Raw genomic sequence first — 20,511 nt, 5'->3', positions numbered from 1 at the left:
CCTGTAAGTCCACCTCTTCACTTTCCTGCCCTAACTTTGCACCTCCTCCTCAGCTTCATTTGGCAAGCCTTTCAGTTTCTATTCTTGGTTCATCCTCCATAGTTTCTCACCAGTTCTGGGCTCTGACTCGGCATCATTAGTGCTTTTAGGTAAGACACACTCCCTCCAGTTTTCTATAAAGCTCTTATGGACCATGTGACATCCTAGCTCTTTTGTACCCAGGCCTCGGCCCCACCACCAGGGAGGAATACGTAGAAATGATCAGTGATTTTCCTATGTGTTCTAGTTTGCTAGCTGCTGGAATGCAATATACCAGAAACGGAATGGCTTTTAACAAGGGGAATTTAATGAGTTGCTAGTTTACAGTTCTAAGGCCGAGAATTAAAACAAGTCTATAGAAAAGTCCAATCAAAGGCATCCAGGGAAAGATACCTTGGTTCAAGAAGGCCGATGAAGTTCAGGGTTTCTCTCTCATCTGGAAAGGCACATGGCGAACGCAGTCAGGGCTTCTCTCTCGGTTGGAAGGGCACATGGCAGACACGGCGTCATCTGCTAGCTTACTCTCCTGGCTTCTGGTTTCATAAAGCTCCCCGGGAGGCATTTCCCTTCTTCATCTCCAAAGGTCGCTGGCTGGTGGACTCTCTGCTTCGTGGTGCTGCAGCATTCTCTGCTCTTTCCGAGTCTCTCATTCTCCAAAATATTTCCTCTTTATAGGACTCCAATAAACCAATCAAGACCCACTCAAATGGGTGGAGACATGTCATCCCCTAATCCAGTTTAACAACCATTCTTAACTAAATCACATCAACCAGGGAGATGATCTCATTACAGTTTCAAATATACAGTATTGAATAGGGATGATTCTACCTTTATGAAATGGGATTTATATTAAAGCATGGCTTTTCTTAGGGGGCATACTTCCTTTCAAACCAGCACACTATGGTACTCTTATCTGAATGTTTTGAATCTCTTGTATACTTTAGAATTTGAAATTAATTGCAGACCATCAGGATTAAAAAGAAAAAAAGCTTAAAGATCATCAAATCTGACATTTCTCAAATGGTGGTTCTGAGACTACCTGAATAAGAATCACCTTATTAAAAATATGGACCCCAGGCCATCAACTCAGACCAACTGATTTAGAATCTAAGGGGAGGTAATCAGGATGATTATCAAACACAGCACAGTTTGATCATTACTGATCTAATCTTTCCTTCAGTTTCCATTTGGGATCTCATCTACGCCATCCATAGCAGACAAGTGTCCCCTCTAATCTAGATTGTCCTTGCAGAAGGGAAGTTCCAAAGTCACCAGACTAACAAAGAAACATCAAAACTACATGTATTAAGAAATATCAAAGAAGCCATCAGGAAGTTTATTGAGTACTTTATATGCACAGAACTCTGGCTAGGCACAGGAGGGGATACTAGTTGACTAAAAATCTCAGACTAGCTATGACTCTAAAGGAAGGACACATATTTCCATTTGTATCACAGGGAAACAGAAGCAATGTGGAAATAGTTTGCAACAAGTCTTACCTTGTCAGAATGGAGCTGTCAACTTTGGCAGGTACGTCTGCTCTGATGGCTGGAATAAGTGAAATTATGTGTGGTGAAGAAAACGCGGGTCACTATTTCAAGATCTAAAATTTGACATAAAATTTCATGTGAAAGTAAATCTCTATAGGGGGCACCTCTCAAATTAAGACAAGCTTATGGAGAAGTAAAGCCAAAATACGTAAAGAAGTTAAGGAAGATAGCTGGAGAATTGGAAGAATCTGTCGGCCAATTATAGAAATACAGGTTTCAGAGTGTAAAGGCTCAGAGAAATCAAATAGATAAGTGGTTTTCAAAATTTTTTTTTCAGCCCTTGAATGCTTTTATCAAACAAAATCTTATGCAGAAAGACTTGAGGGATTCAGGCAGTTTGGAGGCACCAGTAATTTTATGGGTCTACTTAGCTTCTGAGTTGTGTTTGTTACCTCTAAGTAGATAATCTAACTCATTTGCTATATTTGAAAATATAAGTAATTGCATTTATTTTAAATAAAGTTGGTAACTCAAAAACAAGTATGCAGAAATCTACTCTATAAAGCAGGTAAACACAGAGTTACCCTAGGTGAAGTGTGAGTGTGTGTGTGTGTGTGTGTGTGTGTGTGTGTGCAGCCAAGCTCTCCCTCACCCCCATCCTGTCCCTAGGAACTTCCATGGAACCCCTAGATTCCATGAAAATAGATTTGAGAACTATGAACTAGCTCCTCTATTTTACAAATGAAGCAACTGAGGCCAGGTTGTTTAATCAAGGCCAAGAATACTCCAAACATGGACAAGAATGGAGCTCTCTTGGCTCTCAGTCTACAGCTTCTCCCATTTTAGTCAGAATATTTATGTGTGTGTGAGAGAGAGAGTGAGAGACAGACAAACAGACAGAATGGTGACTCAAGAGTTAAATGTAGATAACGAACAAGCTCATTCTGAAAGGAAATGCAAACTTGAGGAAATTTTCCGAGAAGCCTCTCCATGCATTCCAAGTGACAAATAGGTGCAGTTAAGACACTACATTTGCTGACTATCCAGGGGATGCGGGACAATAGAAAGAGTTTTTCAAGAGAACAGCAACTGATGATGACATGTGGTGTTTCTAATGTGGTGGGGAAGCTAAGCAGAAATTACCAACTTGAAAGCCCTGGGAGAAATACTTAGAAGAAGATCACAAAGTGAGGAGGCTCTCAATTGATTCCACTCAAGTCAAGACCAGTGTACAAGGAACAGTTATCCCACAAGATTAAGTAGTTCTATTGGGTTCAAGAAACATTAACACTCGCCCACTCTGTGCCAAACACTTTGGTTTCCTGCAAAGGAATCCGAAGACAAAATATCACACAATCTAAAGAAGAAATGGTGAGAGACCTGAACTAAGCCTTAGGTATAGAGAGTAGCAGAAGCCATAAGACGTTATGGCTGTTGATATGGGGAGGGGAGAGGAAGGGCAATGTCAGAGAAGGAGCATCTACAATGACATCTATATTTCTCTTCTTCTAAGCTTTCTTGATGGCATTGGGGAAAGGAAAATTCATTGGCCAGGTCTATCCTATATATAGCAGGACACAACATCTCTGGATTCATGTGCCCCAGTTTCAGTCATTCATTGTAGCCTAGGCAAATACCATTTCCATATACCTCCTCCCCCACCTTCCAACTTACCCCTTTTAGAAGCACTATTTCTTCACAGCCACAATGGGCACTGCAGCATAAATCTTTCCTATCTTTGCCAAAACTGGGGCTGAGGATGATGGAAGAAGCAGGGTGACAGAAAACACAAGGACTGCTCCTGCAGCGCTGGGCACGAGGAATGAGGAAACTTGGGTGATGAGGAAATGACATGTGTCTGGCACAGTGTCCTGTCCCTTCCGACTGTATATCTTTTCAGTGTTCCACGAAAAAGAACAAAGAAAGAAAGATGGAATTTGGTGGCAAAGCAGAAGTGGCCACCATTGCCAGCTGACTTCTTTTTTATTTTTTAACCTCTGGCCAACTCACAGCCTGCATTCCTTGTTTATTTGCATTGTTTTGTTATTGTTTTTAACCTCCTCTGTGGTGCCACCAGAAACACAGTCTCAGATTATTTATGGGGCCCAAGGAAGTCTTGTCACTGCCCCACCATGCATGCCCCTTCAATTATGATATTTTTAGAATTGCTCTCATATAGACATTCATTAAAGTAAGCCCTCAGGTTGGGGCTTATTTGATCAGGTAGTTGAAGAAAACAAAGGTTCATTAATGTCATCAACTTCTAAGAAGAGGCAGCCTCCTTCCCTTCCCGTGATGCTCAGTGGAGCCTCCTCCCCTCCCCCATGACTCCACATGTAAATTACACCATAATGCCCATTGACCCTGGACACATAGTCCAGAAGGAAGGGAATCCTGGACCTGTAGTTTGACATGCACTCAGGTTAGGAGAGGGTGGTGGGAGTGGGATCTCCAGCCGGCAACATGGTGCAGGAACATTCTGAAGGAAGAGGAGTTTGTGCTGGGCTACAAAGTCATTAGACGAGAAGGGCAGGGGCAGCGGATGGCAGTGACCCTTTGAGTAGAATGAGAAGACTCCATTTAAAATCCCAATTCTGAGAGTAAGCATTCTGGGTTGCTTCTTGTCTGTTCCCTTCTTCAGTTGCTCCAGATCAGGATGAATTTATGGTTTCTTTTCTCCTTTTTTTTTTTTGTCGGCCTTCAACCCCATGCTACAGAGGCTAAAAATCCTCACGTGTCTCACCCTCTCACCCTGCCTGAGGGTGAATGAAACCAAGACAGGCTGTACCCATCCACTGCTGGGCTGTTCTTCAGGGAAGCTTGGAAAGTTCCAAGCCTTTTGAAGCAGACCCCCTCTGCCACTGTCTGCACATAGATCCTTTGTAGCAGAAGCAGAGATCTTTGTTCTGTATACAAACAAAACAAAACAAAACAGAGCAGCACTCTTGTTGGACCCATCCCTCTGTTGAGAATTCTAAGTAGCGCTGTATCATCCATGAGTAAGTTGCGTTGCGTTGCTTTGATGTCTGGCAGAGCGTGAATCTAAATACGTCATTAGACTTCAAGGCTGCCCTGAGATGGTGGCTGGAGGAGACTGGGCCCTGAAGAAAAGAGGAGTTTGGCTGAAATTGAGCTGTTGAATAATTTATTATGAGCTGGAAAGTCAATACCTTAAGTGAGGCATGGTGAAGCTCAAGAACTCAAAGGTAAGCACTGCAAGGATGTAAATGTTGAGAGAACATAATCGGGAGGAATGGCTCTTTGGAAGGAGCAGAAGAAGGTAGGGAACCCTGACTGAGGGTGGCAAACTCTGATGGGGCTGGGACACAAAACTGGGGGCAGAGTTTGCCTGTCAGAGCACTGCGTCTTAGCTGGAAGAGAGGTGAGATCAGAGAGGAGTGGGGGAATAGGTGGAAGTTCCAAGAAGAACTGACCAGTGGGTGCAGAAACACTTCCTGGAGGAGGGAGGACCCAAGTGTGGCAGGGAGGATTTGATTAAGGGAGAAGAAGTGAAGGGAATTCATCTGAATGGAATGGTACAGAGGAAAGTGAAGAAGCTCAGCTTTTGAGGCAGAAATAAGCTGTTAGGGTGCAGCAACAAGGAAGTCAAAGAGGCTGGTGGTGGGTGCAGGTTGAAGAAAGCCAGGTTGAAGTTGGAAATTTGTTGAAGTTGAAATGGTAGCCCCTGCAGGTTCTTCAGCAGGAACTAGACATTCATTCATTCATTCATTTATTCAGTAAATCATCACTCAGCATATATTTGAGTAGCTGCATTTCAGATTGTGTACTAGATGCTGTGCATACTGTGATGAGCACAAAGCTTGGGGTCCCTGACCTCACAGGACTTACATTCTAGTGAGAGAGACAGATAACTTTTTAAAAATCACATTTATTGTGCTCAGTGCTCTACATGCATCTTCTCAATCCTCCCAGGGAGATGGGTGAAATAATTATCTCCGTTTTACAGATGAAGAAACTGAGTCTTTAGAGAGGTCCAGTAACCCAAGCAAGGCATCCCAGCTTGTAAATAATAGAGTTGCTATACTCTGTAAATGCTGTTATGCATTTATGGCTTGGGGCTAAATGCTTGGATGGGGAAGTATAGGGAGTCATCGGCCAGTATGGGAACAATGATTGGGAGGGTTCCTAGAGGAAGGGGGATGAAACCTGAAGGATGAGCCAGGCAAGGAGGCAGGGTAAGTGTGACCTGTACAAGGATCTAAAAGTAATGAGGGAAGAAGCTGGAAAGGTGAGAGAGGCCAGATCTGGTGGGGCTTTGAAGACCTTTCAGGGAATCTGGACTTCATCATGAGAGCAATGAGAAGTCACTGAAGGGTTCCGAGCTGGGAGGGTGTTAGTGTGAGACAGAATAATTTTTGCATTTTTAAATGATCACTCTGGCTGCTTTGTGGGCAATCGATTGGTGGGGCCAGAAGTTCATGCTTCTGGAACCATGTGGAAGTTGAGAAGCAGGAAATAAATGAGCTAATGAATGTGTCAAACCCTTGAATACTTTATTTGTAGGAGAGTCTCTCAGCTCCTCATCCAAAGCCTTTTCCCCTCAATTACACTTAACTCCAATAATTCAGGTCTTTGTTTTCTCAATTTATAGCAAATTAAGAATAACAACTGAGGGAAAGAATTTTGGAGTACAGAGGGCATTCAAGAGATAAACACTGATGATTGTGAAGTGGCAGCTTGAATGTAAGAAAAAATACCAATGGTAGAAAAATCATTAAAAATATTTTTAAAGGTTGCCAGGGTAGTTCAGTGGCAGAAGTCTCACCTGCCGTACAGGAGCCCTGGGTTCAATACTCAGTCCATGCACTTCCCAAAAGACAAACAAACAAGCAAAACAGACCAACAAAAACAAAAATTCAACAACTGGTGTTATCAATGGGACACTCACATGGAGAAACAATGAAAGTGACCTTGCCATACAGCATACAAAAAAATAGTATTTTTAAAAAACCTAAAATGCGCAACAGGATGGGACTATTCATTGGAAGGGTAAATAGCCCTATCTCAATGGCAACCATCCATTTCTGCCTAGTATTGGATAGCTCTAGTGAGTAGTAGGAGTCAACAGCAATGATAAGGAAACAGTGTAATGTTCAATAACCTCTGTTTAAAAAGTTAGGAGAGAGAGAGAAAGAAAAAAGGATGACTCTGCATCTCCAGCAGCACCTGTCAGCTGGTAGTGGGAACTATCTCAAGATGGGTGCGAAGCTTGGGGTCCTGAGACCCCTCCCCAGCCTCAAAGGCACAGCCTAGGGTCTGCCTGTGTGAAGGTGGTCATCCTAGGGTAGCTGAAGTGGAGGTTCTGGAACTTCATCAAGACCTCTGGCTGCTTATCAGTGAACCTGGAGCATGAGCTGAGGTAGCAACTGAAGTGACCATTGTGGCAGGTGGGCCTCCTTCCGAAGTTCAGTGGTGACATTTTCTAGACTGCTGTAGTGTTTTAGGAGTTTAGAGAGGTTGCTTCTTCTAGGAGTTTCTGCAGAGAAGCACGTCATAGAAATGGTACTGCATTTGTGTCCACAGCAACTAGACTCACAGATTTTTTGAGCATGGGGTAGACTCAGGCCCCTCACCTGACTACCTCGTCTGTAGGCTGTGGCCTAAATGGTGACCACTGAACGTGCCTTGGACCTTTGTATTCAGATAGGACTCAAATGCACTCTTCTTCACTCCTCAGACTGATGCCCTTCAGTGCTCACGATCTCAGGTATTCTGGCGTGGATCCATGGATCTGAGAAGCTGAGGTATGGAAATAAACTCAACCTTTCACAGTCGAACTCCAGCCTGCCACATCCATTCATCTCGGTTATCACACTGTGGTGGTTAGAAGGCTAGGGAGCTCAACTGATGGAAGAGTCCCACAACTTCTCACTTTATTTCCAGTGCTGTTCTAGTGTGCTACCTGCTGGAATGTGATATGCCAGAAATGGAATGGCGTTTAAAAAGGGGAATTTAAGAAGTTGCAAGTTTACTGTTCTAAGACTGTGAAAATGTTCAAATTAAAGCAAGTCTATAAAAATGTCCAAATTAAGTCACCAACAATAGGTTACCTTCACTCAAGAAAGGCCAATGAAGTTCAGGCTTTTTTTCTCAACTGGAAAGGCACATGGCAAGCATGGTGACGTCTGCTAGCTTTCTCTCCAGGCTTCTTGTTTCATGAAGCTACCCTGGGTGTGTTTTCCTTCTTCTTCTCCAAAGGTCTCTGGCTGTGTGAGCTCTGGCTTTCCTCATGCTCTCTCCAAATGCTTCCCCTTTTAAAGGATTCCAGTAAACTAGTCTAGACCCACCTGGAATGGGCGGAGCCACATCTCTGTGGAAATAATCTAATCAAGTTTTCAACACAGAGTGCTGAATAGGGTTTAAAAGAAGCAGTTGCCTCCATAAGATTGGATTAGGATCAAGGCATGGCTTTTCTAGGGGAACATAAGCCTTTCAAACCAGTACAGGTGCCTTATATTTTTGTTGCTAGTCTAGTAAACTGTTTTACATACAAAAACAAAACCTTTCGGTGTTGTAAGATCTGGGGGCTCAAGTAGAGGAAAAATAAAATATCTGAGGGATTAGGAGGCCTCAGGGCCTGAAATCCGTAGGAGCATAGGTTCACATATTGCTCCTGCAACAATCCTGGACTATCGGTCTCTGCTGTCATACCCAAGACATTCTGATACCATCCTGGAGGCCAATAAGGCAATTGCCTTCAATAGAACACTGGTGGGTAGGTCTGAGAGGCCAGCCCTGGACGCCATGTTTTTACCCAGTTATCACATCCCAGTTAGACCTTTGACCATTGGAAGTATGACTGATGGATCTGTGATGTCTCTTGCACAACGTTTTCTAGCATGACACCTAGTATGTTGTATTTCCACGTTGTTATGATAAGTATATATATTTTCATTGTTTTCTAATTGTTTTTTCTTGGAGTATGGAAAAGCACTTGAGTTTTTACTGATTATCTATCCAGCAACCTGTTACCTACTTTACTACTTATAATAAGCTGCATATATTTGGCGTTCTCTATGTATATAATCGTGTAATCTGAAAATAAAGACAGTTTGATTTGATCTTTTCTTAACAAAAAAGGAACAGGTGTTAGTACATTTTAGGAAGATTGAAATAAAAGGGAACAAGTAAAGAAATTGAATATCAGTAACCTGGAGATTCTTCTTATATTTATTGTTTTCACACGTTTTAAATGAGACATTAGGTAAAAATGTTATTTATTAATTTTTAGGTATTTATTTAGTATTGTGATAGGCACTGAGGCTATTATTGTGAGTAAATCTCAGAGATCCGCTTCTCACCTCCAAATGGGGACAGTATATTAAGGTGGCTTACCCCTTAGTAGTCCAAGTGAGAGGTGAAGGCAATTTAGTCCAAGTGGCGGTGAAAGAGATGGAAAGATGTGGATGGATGTGTGACACGGGAGTAAAGGAGAGGGAGGCATCAGGGATAACTTCTGGGATTCTGACCTGCACAACTGAATGGATATTATCACTCACTGAGATGGGAACACTGAAAAAGGACCAGCTTTGGGTGAGTAGCGGGGAGAGAAAGGTCATGAATTTGGCTTTGCTATTTTGATTTTGGGATGCTTTTGAGTCATACAAGGAGGGTTGTTAGCAAGTAATTGGATATATTAGTCTGGAGGTTGGAAGAGAGACCTGGCTGGAATCATATGTCTATAGAGAGTAACTGACAGTTCCGGTGAAAATCAAAAGTAGCTAAGCTGGGAAGAATAGAGTAGGAAGAGGAGAGAGGATTTGATGTAGTCTTGAGGAATTACAAAGTTTAATGGCCAGGTAAAAGAAGACAGGTTGGCAATGGGGAGAGGCAAGGGATCCAGGAAAGGGTACTGTTCTAGAAGCTAAAGAAATTGAATGCTTTTAAAAAAGAAGTGGAAGTTAACAATTTCAAAAGCTGCTGAAAGACTGAGTAAGATGAGGACTGAGAAGTGCTTATTGGATTTAACCACATAATAATCATTGGCAACATTACTGAGAGCTATTTTGGAGATGATTATCATGGTTGAGGAGTGAGTGGGAAGTGATACATTTTTTGACAATTTATAATGAATAAATTAATCTGCACTGTTATATTTTGGTCTTAGAAGTTTCACACTACAAATATTACCTGTTAGGGCTTACCTAAATACCCTTTATTAATGAATATAATCTTAAAATGTTGGACCTATCCATTCAGTAGTTCCAGGAGTGTTGTGAATCCTGCAATGAAGTTAGAATAGGATGGTGTTCTAGTTTGCAAGCTGTGGAATGCAGTATACCCAAACCCGAACAGCTTTTAAAAAGGGGATTTTATTAAGTTGTTGGTTTACAGTTTCAAGGTGATGAAAATGTCCAAATTAAGGCAAGTGTATAAAAATGTCCAAATTAAGGCATATAGGGAAAGATACCTTGGTTCAAGAAGGCCGATGAAATTTGGCATTTATCTCTCAGCTGGGAGGGTACATGGTGACATCTGCTAGCTTTCTCTCCAAATTTTATAAAGGCTTCCCTGGGGGCATTTTCCTTCTGCTCCAAAGGTCTGTGGCTGTGTGGCTCTGGTGGCTCTGTCAGTTCTGGTGGTTCTAAAGCTTTTTCCAAAATGGTTCCCTCTTGCTTCAGTAAGCAACCCCACCTTGAATGGACCGAGACGTATCTCCATGGAAACCTTCCAATCAAAAGTTACCACCCATAATTGGGTGGGGCACATCTCCATGGAAACATTCAAAAAGGTCCCACCAAGGAATACTGAACGAGGATTAAAGAACTTGGCTTTCCTGGGGTACAAAACAGATTCAAACTGGCACAGATGGTAAAGAATGTGCCATATCTGTCAAACTACTTAGGGATACAGAGCTCTATGCAAGCTATTCTGGGGTCTGTCAGCTCCCTCGCTATGCTTGCAAATGCCAAGACATAGGAGCCCATGCATTGTGAAGAATTATTAGCAAATACATAGATATTCTTTGGGTTTGGGCTCTATCATAAGAGTGATTTTATTAGATCTGTAAACACATTTTGCCCTATGAGTCTATCTGTTGACACAGGCTGTTTTATCTGGAATCATCCATCTGAATACTTTGTACTTTTGCGCATCTGTGTTTGTCTTGGAACCAAGTTTATATAAGTCCTTTGATGACAAATTCCACAGTTCTCTGCAGAGGGACTCTGGGCCTGCTGCACATGCAAGCTGTCCATAGCTCTGGTCTCTGGCTTTGTCAGAGGAAGCAGATTGTTGACTATCTCCCAGCTGCTTCTTGCTACTTGCAATTTGTACTTTCCACAGAAATCACTCTGTTCTGAACAATCCAGTCACCTTCTCTGTGAGAAGGCTGTGTGTCTGCTGAATATTTGGTTCACCATCTGGCTGGCAGCAAAGTACAGAACACACATCACGACCTGTAATGCCCCAGACCATCGTTTACCAATCCTGAAAAGGTCTCACGTGCGTGGCCATCCCTCGTGCAGGGCTTTTGCTGTTTCTTTGAGGCTTTAAGAATGAGGCATATGTGTTATGAAGCAGTTGAAGGAGCTTTTTGCCCTCCTCACCCAAGGATCAGAGAATGCCGGAGATTCTTCTTAGAAGAGGGACATTTCACCATCCCTGCTCCTCTTTTCATTGCTTCCTGAAGCCCACACAAAAGTTTCTATGGAAGACCTTTCTTGGGTACAGGAAAATCTGTCACTCTTTCTGCTATCAGTAGGGCCTCAATAAATATAATTTCTCTTTTCCTCCACTTCACCAACCAGATTGTCTGTTTTGGAAAGGGAGATTTGAATATCTCTTTCCTTGCTCAATATCTAGTTAAGGTTTGACAACTCTTCTGTTTTCAACAATCTCCTCTGCAGAGGTCTCTCACTTTTGAATCTTTATCGGGAGGGATATGGTATATGGAAAATATACTGGGCTTGGAGTCAGAAGCCCTCTAGCACTTTTATTCATTAATGCTTGATTTTAGGTACAGTTTCCTTATCTGTAAATTGCATATAATAATAACTTACCTTGTAGTATATTGATCAAGACAAGATATGTGCTTACAATCCTTCACAGATTAAACAATACTACTATTCCCTATCTACCCTTAAGCTCTAGTTTATCTAATAATATGCATCAGTATTCTGTGTAAACCCATTTAGTTCTAATTATACAAATTGTGTAGAAAACTAACATTCATTCCTTCAAGTTATAAAATATTTAACATGTATATTTAGTCTCTGGGCTATATAAGGATTAGGTTCCTGAATATATGCTATATAATATATATATAATTGGGGATTGGATGTGAAATACCATGATTTATTATCTAAATAAAAGTGTTAAGTACAATTGAAATGAACATTTGTTGACTGCCTACTGCAGACTGAGTACCAAACATTACAAATATTATTTTATTTAATCTTCACAACAACCCTATGAGGTAGATATTACATTTTACAGATGAGTAAATTGAGACATAGAACCTAAATAACTGGCCCAGGGTCACAGAACTAGTAAATGGCAGATTCAGAATCCGAACCAAATCTGTCTGGCTACGTGTGTGTAGCCACTGTGCTCTACTGCTTTCATGACCTATGTATATAGTCTCCTACAGAGCAGTCTTTGAAAGAACGGGTAGTAAGTTTCATGAAATGTTCTATTGCCTCTGCATTAGCAGACGACTCTATAAAAATGTTATTTATGTAAAATACACAAAAGTAAGAAATGGCTTTGAGTGTGCAAAAGAAAGAGCTGGCAGTTGCAAACGTTCCCTGCTCTTACTACATGGGGAATGTGGCTATATATCTCGATAATACTTGCTATTTTTTTTTCAATAGGAAACACCTAGAACTAGCATAAGTAGCTCAAGGATCTATGCACGTGTGTGTGTGTGTGTGTGTGTGTGTGTGTATTCATTCTGTTTGGTGACGACCTTATTCCCACTGTATTGCTCCCCTCCTCCCCCATGCCATAATGGTAAAGGGTAGTCGTTTACTCCATGCTGGAGAGTGTGCACTGTGGATGTCAGAGGTCAAGCTATGCTTGATTTGAGTGCTGGGTGATGTGCTCAAAGGCCACCGATGTAGGCTGGGCATTTGTGTGCTCAGTGTAATAGCATCCCTACTTTACAGATGAGAAAACAGATTTAAAGTGGTCACAAACCTAGCTGAGGTCACAAAGTGGGACTGCAACCCATGCAAAGCAGATTTCAGCACAACCAAAGGAACCTTCTTTTTTTAATTAAAAAAATAATTCTAATTTCAAAACTATTAAATTAAGAAATTTTCACTGTAAAATTTCAGACATTACAAATGAACCTGCTAAGAAGTGCAGAAATTGCCCCCCTTTCCTAACCCTGATCCTTTTCTCACAGAAGACCCATGGCTAACAGCTTGATATGTCTTGTTTTTCAGACTTTAATGTCTATATGAATCTGGAGATTTTGTTAAATGCAGATTCTGTTTTAGTAGATGTGGGATGCGGTTTGATATTCTGCATTTTTAATAAGTACCCAAGTGATGCTGATGTTACTGGCTGTTGGACTACACTTTGAGGTCAGAAGGTACGTGCATTTTAAATTTCTCATTACTGAAAAATGCATTCCAAAGTGACTACCAAATTACACTCCCACCAGCCAGATATGTGTGAGTACTTGTCTCCTTCCTATTCTTTCCATTACGTGAAAATTATAAGGGTTAAAATTTTTTGTCAATCTGATAGGTGAAGTATGATATCTGCATTTTTAGAAATTATGTCCTGATTATTTACAAATTTGAGCATACTTTCATATGCTTACTGACCATTTATATTCTCTTCAGTGAATTGTCTCCTCATATTCTGTCCCCATATTCCATTTGCATATTTTTGCCTCTCTATTTTATTGGTCTTTATGAGTTCTTTATATATTCTGGATATGAATCCTTGGTCTGTTAAATATCTTGCAAATATTTCCTCTAGGTCTAAAGAATAGATTTCCACCCGGCAGAGCTGAATGGAAGCGGAGCTGTAAATAAGTTGGATAACCACCTTTTTCTCTCATAGTAATAAAATCCATCAGACAGGAATTTATTTTGGTTTACTTTACTGCACACCTTATTACAGTTGTTTATTTGTTGGCCTCTATTAAACAGTGCTCTCCTTGAGGACAGGGTTGCTGGGCTGTGAGCTGTCTCTGTATCACCAGCACCCAGGAGTGCGTGGCACAGCGTTGGCCCTCAGATAAGCTCTAGGCATGAATAAATGAATGGAGGGTTAGATGGATCTAGCTGTAGGAGTCCTGTTAGTATCTGCCCTGAGCTATGAATTGCTCCAGACCTTGAGTAAGGTGAAAGAGGAGAAGCCACGAGTCAGTTCCTAGGACACTCTGCTTTTAGTTAGAGGAGATTTCCTTCTGGGAGCTTTATTTTCTCTTTCATTTACTTTTTTGGGTACTTTGGAGCTCAGAGATAGTCATATTAATAATAGCCAAAACTTACATAGTATCTTCAATGTGCTTTATATACATTTATTCATCTAATTCTCACAATGTCTTTATGAGGTAGGTATTGTTACTATTATTCCCTTTGTACAGCTGAAGAAACTGAGGCACAGAAAGGTTAAGTAACTTGCCAGTAAATGGGAGACGTGGGATATGATCTCAGGGTGTTAGGCTTCCGAGTCTGTGCTTAAGGGACAACACATGAAAAATACTAGTCCTGGAACAAAATAGCTACTAAACATACATTCTTCTCTTCACTCATTACCCCTACCCCAGAAGTGTGCCTTTTCTTTCAGTGATATCTCAGACCTGTGGCTGGGCAGAATCCAGTCCTGGATTTATGTTCCTCCACAGCCTGTATTTCTGAACCCTGCATCTATCCATTTGGAAGCCTCAACAATCGCTGCTCTCCTAAGAACCCGGCAACCCCTCTTCTCATGCAGCCAGCCCAGGGATTGAGGCTTCCTACTGCCAGGGCCGGTTTTTCTGACCCCAAGGCTTTGCTTGGTGCTGCCATCTGGTGGGCATCAGTGATCACCGAGAGCCCCCTCTGATGCGTGAACAACTGCCATTAGCTAAAATGGGCCACGGTTCCTCTTTCACCCTCAGGTCAGGGTACCATTCATTACCATGGCTTTTTCCAACTCTGTTATGAAAGATTCTCCTAATAAATTTAGTGATGGAGGATGACAGTGTAGCTGTACTTGTGGGTAAAGAGGTCCTGTTTTGTAACTCTCACTCGAATCCCATCAAGAGATCAAATGCCTACCCAATGCAACGTGTGTGAAATCCAAAGGCGGTACTGGGTGGACCCTAACAGGGATCACCAGGCCTTTAGGTTCTTTAAGTACTCACTTGCTTCTTACAGTAGAAGTGGAAAGAAACCCCAGCTTCAGATGCTAGTCACAAGTTTACTAAAAAAGACATTATTTTGTACTTGAGTCTGTGCTAGGCCAACTGACACTCGTGATCTGATTAACTCTTCAAAATGATCCTTTAAGGCAGGATTTATCTAAAGTAAAGGAGAGGAAACACTTATAAGTTAGTTATAACACCTGACTTGGGAATCAGACACACCCTTCCGGCCAAGGAATGATTTTTTTTCCCCAGCCTTCCAGGCCCCCAAAAGGCCAAGTAGATATTATGAGACTCAGGTTATACCCTCGTGTTTGGAGTAAAACGTACAGGCCCCAGAGTAACTGGTCATTCAGACAATGCCTCGGGGGCTCGATAAATACTTGTTGGATTGAATGTAATCAGACTGGGGGCCAACGACATGCCTCTCTATGCAGGTATTCTTTACCCGTGTGCTTACATGGGGGCCAACCCCCTTCTGGTCTTGTGACTGTGCAGAGACAGTGGGCAGAGTCTTTGCGCCCCTACCAATTCCCTTGTTTATAACCGAGGAGTTAGCAGCCTTGAATGGTAATTTGAGGGTATTGGGGACAAAAGTCCCTGAAACCAGCCCTCAATTCTGCACAGCCTGTCAACCTATGACGCTCACTGCACTAGTCATGGTGAAGACAGGCATTATGAATGGAAGGCCGACGTGCTGGAGCCCAGCTAGTGCAAAGGAGCACCTCACTGACTAGTGCTGTGAGCTTCTGTTGGGAGAGAGCACTGATATGGGTTGGTAGAGAAGCCAGATATGGCTGAACAGCAGGAGGAAGTTCATGGAACTGAACTTGACCTGGAAGGGAAGAGACCTTCTCCTGGAAGGAAACTCACAGAATCCTGAGCATCCACTATGTGTCCTGCAGTAATTAAGGCCCATTCTTCTGCATTCACTCATTTAATCCTTCAGCAAGGTATTGCTTATATGTGACATATGGGGAAATAGAGTACCAGTGTCCAAGCTCCTGTAACTAAGAAGTGGTGGACCCGGGATTAGAACCAGTGTCCAAGCTCCTGTAACTAAGAAGTGGTGGACCCGGGATTAGAACCAGTGTCCAAGCTCCTGTAACTAAGAAGTGGTGAACCCGGGATTAGAACCCTGATAGTTTGGCTGCATGAATACTCTGAATTGGTCAACTTGACCCTGTGACTTTTCAGGGGAGAGTCTGTTCTGCATTTTTCTTTTGTTGTATCCATTTTCTTCACAGTTACAAATTATCTCAGAGTATCAATTGGTACAAAAGTTAAGAACATGCAATCCACTTTGTTTTCTCCTTGAACTTTAATTTCAAACTTGGGGCTTTTTTTTTTTTTTCATTTAGAATGTGAAAAATGAGTTTTGCTTTCTCTCTCTCTTGCCCTGTGGTGGTTCAGGAAGATCCTAGAAAGACCTGAACTACCAGCATTTGTCCTGGGAGAGAGTTTATAGCACAAGGAATGATTAGACTCTTGCTATTAGCTGTACTCTAAGCCATTGCTTATAATTTCATCTAATGAGGAGAAAGCCCAAACCCTTCATTAGTGAGCTGATTTATATGTCCAGAGCAGAAGAAGTGAGAGACAGGTGTTACTCCTTTGTGGAGCCCGCAGGTTTCTCTGCCTTATTCTTTTCAGAAAGGATGCGAATTTTCACTCGCATGCATTAACACATACACAGGCCTCTCCTCTCTTCTCCTGTCTTTTCTTCTCTTCAGCATCATTTTGGGGTTTTTTGTAGACAAACACCCTGGTTGAAGAACTCTTGGTTGAGTGGTCTATAAAGTTCTTCTTTTTGGCTTCTGGGTGGGACCAGTTCTTTGAATCCAAAAGACATCATGCTAGCGAACCAGCCACTCTGAATATCTCCATGGCTGGCTGGACTGCTGACACACAACAGTGGGGCCAGGAAAAGGCACCCAGAGATGGAGAAGAGGAGAGAAATCTGCATTAAAAAAAAAAATGCTTGGTTTATGGGAATTCTGTTCAGGAGCTGAGAAGTCGGTATTCGGCAGAAGGAGGTAATATTAATAAACATTTGCTCTAATAACAAACAAAATAGTGCCATTGCTGGAGTCCAGCTATGCCCCTCTGCTGCCAGTCACAATTCTCTCCTAGTGCCCTCCTCAATATCAGTAATAGCATGTAAAGAGCTTTGCAGTTCACAGTTTACAATTCCCCCAGGGACATTTCCGTGCAGGGTTTCCCTATGCACTGGGATGAACCTGTTCCCATATGAATAACAACAAAACACGGCCTTATCCTAGGAGCAGCACAGCCCCCACTCCCCCCGCCCCCCAAAAAAAATCTAACCAGGCAAAAAACTTCGGGTGGTGGTGGTGGTGGTGGTGGTGGCCGTGGTCTAGAGACATCTAACAGGTTACCAATGTGTCTGCTGGGAGGGTTGACACCTTTATAGGCAGATGTGCAGGTGTCCAGGAGGCCGACCCATGGAGGTGAAGGGCAGGGAGGAGGCCGAAGTGAGGCCAAGCCAGGAGTGGACGCCGACGAGAGGCCTGACCGAGGGCAAGACAGGACAGGAGATAGGGTCCACGCTTCCTTGGCCTTTCTCCGCGCTCGGGGCGTGAAGTGTAGTCTCAGGAGGTCCCTGGGGGGGGGCGGAAGCCAGGGGCGGCCAGCAGGTGGGGCCCGGGGGCCGGACTCCGCCCCCCGCGCCCTCCCCGTTGGTCCGCGGCGGCCCAGCACCAACCCCTCTCCGGAGTCGGAGCGCGATTGGCGGCGGCGCTTGTCGTTCGGAGGGGCCGGGCCGCTTTTCTCCGCCGCTCTCCCGGCCGCCGCCTTCGCCGCCGCCGCCGCCGCCGCGGTCCTTGTAGCAGCGCCGCGCGGGTCGGTCCGCCGAGGCAACCGGTGCTGGGCGATGGAAAGCGGCGCGGCCACGGACCCAAGCAGTGGCAAAGTTTCCTGGACACACATATCCCTGTGCGCGACTGCCTGCCACTCGTGACCGTTCCGGGAAGGGCTTGGGGATTTTTAATTTGGAAAAAAACCTTAAAAACCCAAACACCTCATTTCCTTTGTCAAGCTTTCTCTCCGGGTGGCCGGCGGCGGTTGGTGCAAACTTGGGCACCGCAGCTCCACAGCCGACGGACCGGCCTTTGGAGAATCTCGGGACTCAGGTGCTCGGGTGCGCAGCGGCCCGGGGTGTGCTAGGAAGTGCGAGCGCCGGAGAGTCCGGGGCGCGTGGCGAGGAGGGGCCCTGGGGAGCTCTATATGGAGGAGGGAGCCCAGAATGGTGTGCACCAGGAAGACCAAAACTTTGGTGTCCACATGCGTGATCCTGAGCGGCATGACCAATATCATCTGCCTGCTCTACGTGGGCTGGGTCACCAACTACATCGCTAGCGTGTATGTGCGGGGTCAGGAGCCTGCGCCGGATAAGAAGGTGGAGGAAGACAAAGGGGACACCCTAAAGATCATTGAGCGACTGGACCACCTGGAGAACGTTATCAAGCAGCACATCCAAGGTACGCGCGCCCTGGGAAACTTGGGCCGCCTTCGAGGCCCGGGAGTGCGCAGCACGGCGCGGGGTGCTCTGGGGCCGGTGCGCAGCAGCGGAGGGAAAGCAGGGCGCTGGGGCCTCAGATGTTTGGGGGCCTGCGTGTTCTCTCTTGCCTGAGTGCGGGACCCTCTGAATCTGCGGTCGTGTGCGTTTCGTCAGAGCACGCGTGTGTGCGCGGGTTTGCACGCGCGGGTGTATGCAGCTGGCTGGCGTTGTGGGGGCGCGCTACGCGCGTGTCCAAATGTGCTTGTGACTCCGGGTCGGTTGCTCGCGGGCTGTCGGGGTCGCACACAGGTCTGGCTCAGGGTGCTTGGGCGTGTGAATGTTCGTGTGTGTACAGGAGAAAACGCTCGGGGCAATCGAGCTCAATTAGCCATGTAAGGGCCCCGGGCGAGATGCCCGCGCGGCCTCAGCCGTTAGCGCTTAAGACTCGCAGGCTGCGGGACAAGCCGGGCTAGGAAGATTGTACCGCCTCAGCCCTAGCCCTACCGTGCAAGGTCCGCAGACGGGATGGAAATGCAGCAAGAAATTCTGGGATCTGGGGCTGGGGGCTTAGCTTGAACCTATAGCAGTCCCCATCCCTACTCCAGCCCGCGGGTTCAGGACCCTCCTGTCTTCCTGGAGCAGGTGTAGACGCCGGAAAGAAGTGCTGGAGCCTTGGGCTCTGTCCGCTGCGGTGGAGCCTCCGCCCCAAACCCAGAGAACTCGCCCTGAGCCACCAGCGGCCGGGTGAAGGCTGTTGGCTCGGGTAGTTTCACTCGCAAGCCCAGAGAACTGCTGGAGCGGAGCAGACAGACCCTTGCAGAGTAGGTCTGGAGTTGAAGGCTGTGCCGGCTGGTTGCGTCCCAGACCAGGGGTGGGGCTAAGAGGAGGGTGGGGTGCAGGGCGCTCTCCTAAGGCGACCTGGTCCGATGAACTGTCTGCGCAAGGAATGGGGTTCTAGGCACCGCGAGCTCTGGTACCGCGTGTGCACACACCTTGGCTCTCACGTTCACACTTTTTCTTCGCCTCCTGGGGGACGACCCTGGCTTTCAGTAGGCGTGTGAGCTTCTTAAGGGCGGGGTCGAGCCTAGCTCACTTGTAAGTCTGGCAGCGACCCACGAGCACCGGGTCCAGAACACATAGAACTTGGCAAATATCGAGTTGAATTGAAGGCTGTCTCCTCCAAGAGCTCTCTCCTTTTTACATGTGGGTGTCTAGATTCTAAGCCTTGAACCTGCTGCCCCTTTCAGGGTGAGAACAGAGACTCTGTCCTCAATTTATGAGTTTACCCACATGTCCAGAATAGTTCCTTCCCAGAGGAGGTTCAGGTGAATGTGGGAGAGGAGCCCCCATACCCATTGTACTTCCTGACTCACAACTTAAAAACAAGCCCATGGCTCTGACACTTCAGAACAGTGGACTGTTGACCGCTTCTCTTTCATACCTGCCTCTGCTCTCTCCATCTGGCAGCTGGGTTGGGCAAAGCCAATTTATCTATTGGATGTGTGCCTGTTGCTGCTGTTTCTTGCTTGTCCTTTTCTGTCCCATGGTTTGAATTGACAGTCTGCAAAAGAAGTTCAGTGTTTGCCCAGGATAATTCAGGATATTCCCAGAGAGACACATGGCCATGACTTACTTTGACAACAAATTTTCATTCACAGAATTTGTGTATATATATGTTCCTGGAAGATGATTTTTGAATGCCTTTCAGTCTGGTCCGGGAGAAGGAGAGCAAGGTACTGCTTCTTAGCCCATGAGCTCTTCACTTTTTGGGTCCCTATGATGTTGAATATGCACCCTATCACATTACAGGTATATGTCAGCCATATTTCGGTTTCGGTTCCAAATCGGTGCAATAGAGCGAGCATCACATGAATTTTTTGGTTTCTTTGTGCATATAAAAGTTATCTTTACTATAATCTACTAAGACAAATGCAATAGCTTTTAAAAAGCAGTGTATATACCTTAATTAAAATACCTTATTGCTAAAAAATGCTAAGCCTTATCCGAGCCTTCGGCGAGTTATAATGTTTTTACTGATGGAGGGTCTTGCCTCAATGCTGAAAACTGCCGACTGCTCAGGGTGGTGGTTGCTGATGAGTGGGGTGGTGGTGACAATTTCTTAAAATAAGACA

General features: G+C 44.6%; 1 protein-coding gene and 1 long non-coding RNA gene across 8 annotated transcripts in view; both read left to right on the top strand.

The window, feature by feature from the left end:
* The first annotated feature begins 3,929 nt into the window (after nt 1-3,929).
* On the top strand, nt 3,930-13,584 carry LOC143643658 (uncharacterized). 2 transcript variants are annotated; one of them, XR_013156313.1, is made up of 5 exons: nt 3,930-4,129; nt 4,563-4,735; nt 7,228-7,294; nt 12,941-13,089; nt 13,485-13,584. It is a non-coding gene; the product is annotated as an uncharacterized LOC143643658 (long non-coding RNA). The 2 variants fall into 2 exon arrangements; XR_013156312.1 differs by having other exon boundaries at nt 4,247-4,735.
* Nucleotides 13,585-17,692: 4,108 nt separating this feature from the next.
* Nucleotides 17,693-20,511, top strand: part of GALNT18 (polypeptide N-acetylgalactosaminyltransferase 18) — a 390,932-nt gene continuing 388,113 nt past the window's right edge. For all 6 annotated transcript variants that reach the window (XM_077113997.1, XM_077113999.1, XM_077113998.1 and 3 more), the window contains exon 1: nt 17,693-18,359. In XM_077113997.1, coding sequence (XP_076970112.1) covers nt 18,125-18,359 — 235 coding nt within the window. In that variant the 5' untranslated portion in view covers nt 17,693-18,124. The remainder of the gene's footprint in view (nt 18,360-20,511) is intronic.

The sequence above is a fragment of the Tamandua tetradactyla genome, chromosome 8 (genome assembly GCF_023851605.1).
Source record: "Tamandua tetradactyla isolate mTamTet1 chromosome 8, mTamTet1.pri, whole genome shotgun sequence".
Lineage (NCBI taxonomy): Eukaryota > Metazoa > Chordata > Mammalia > Pilosa > Myrmecophagidae > Tamandua > Tamandua tetradactyla.
The sequence above is the reverse complement of the archived record's forward strand: the minus strand, read 5'-3'. Positions and strand labels throughout refer to the sequence as shown.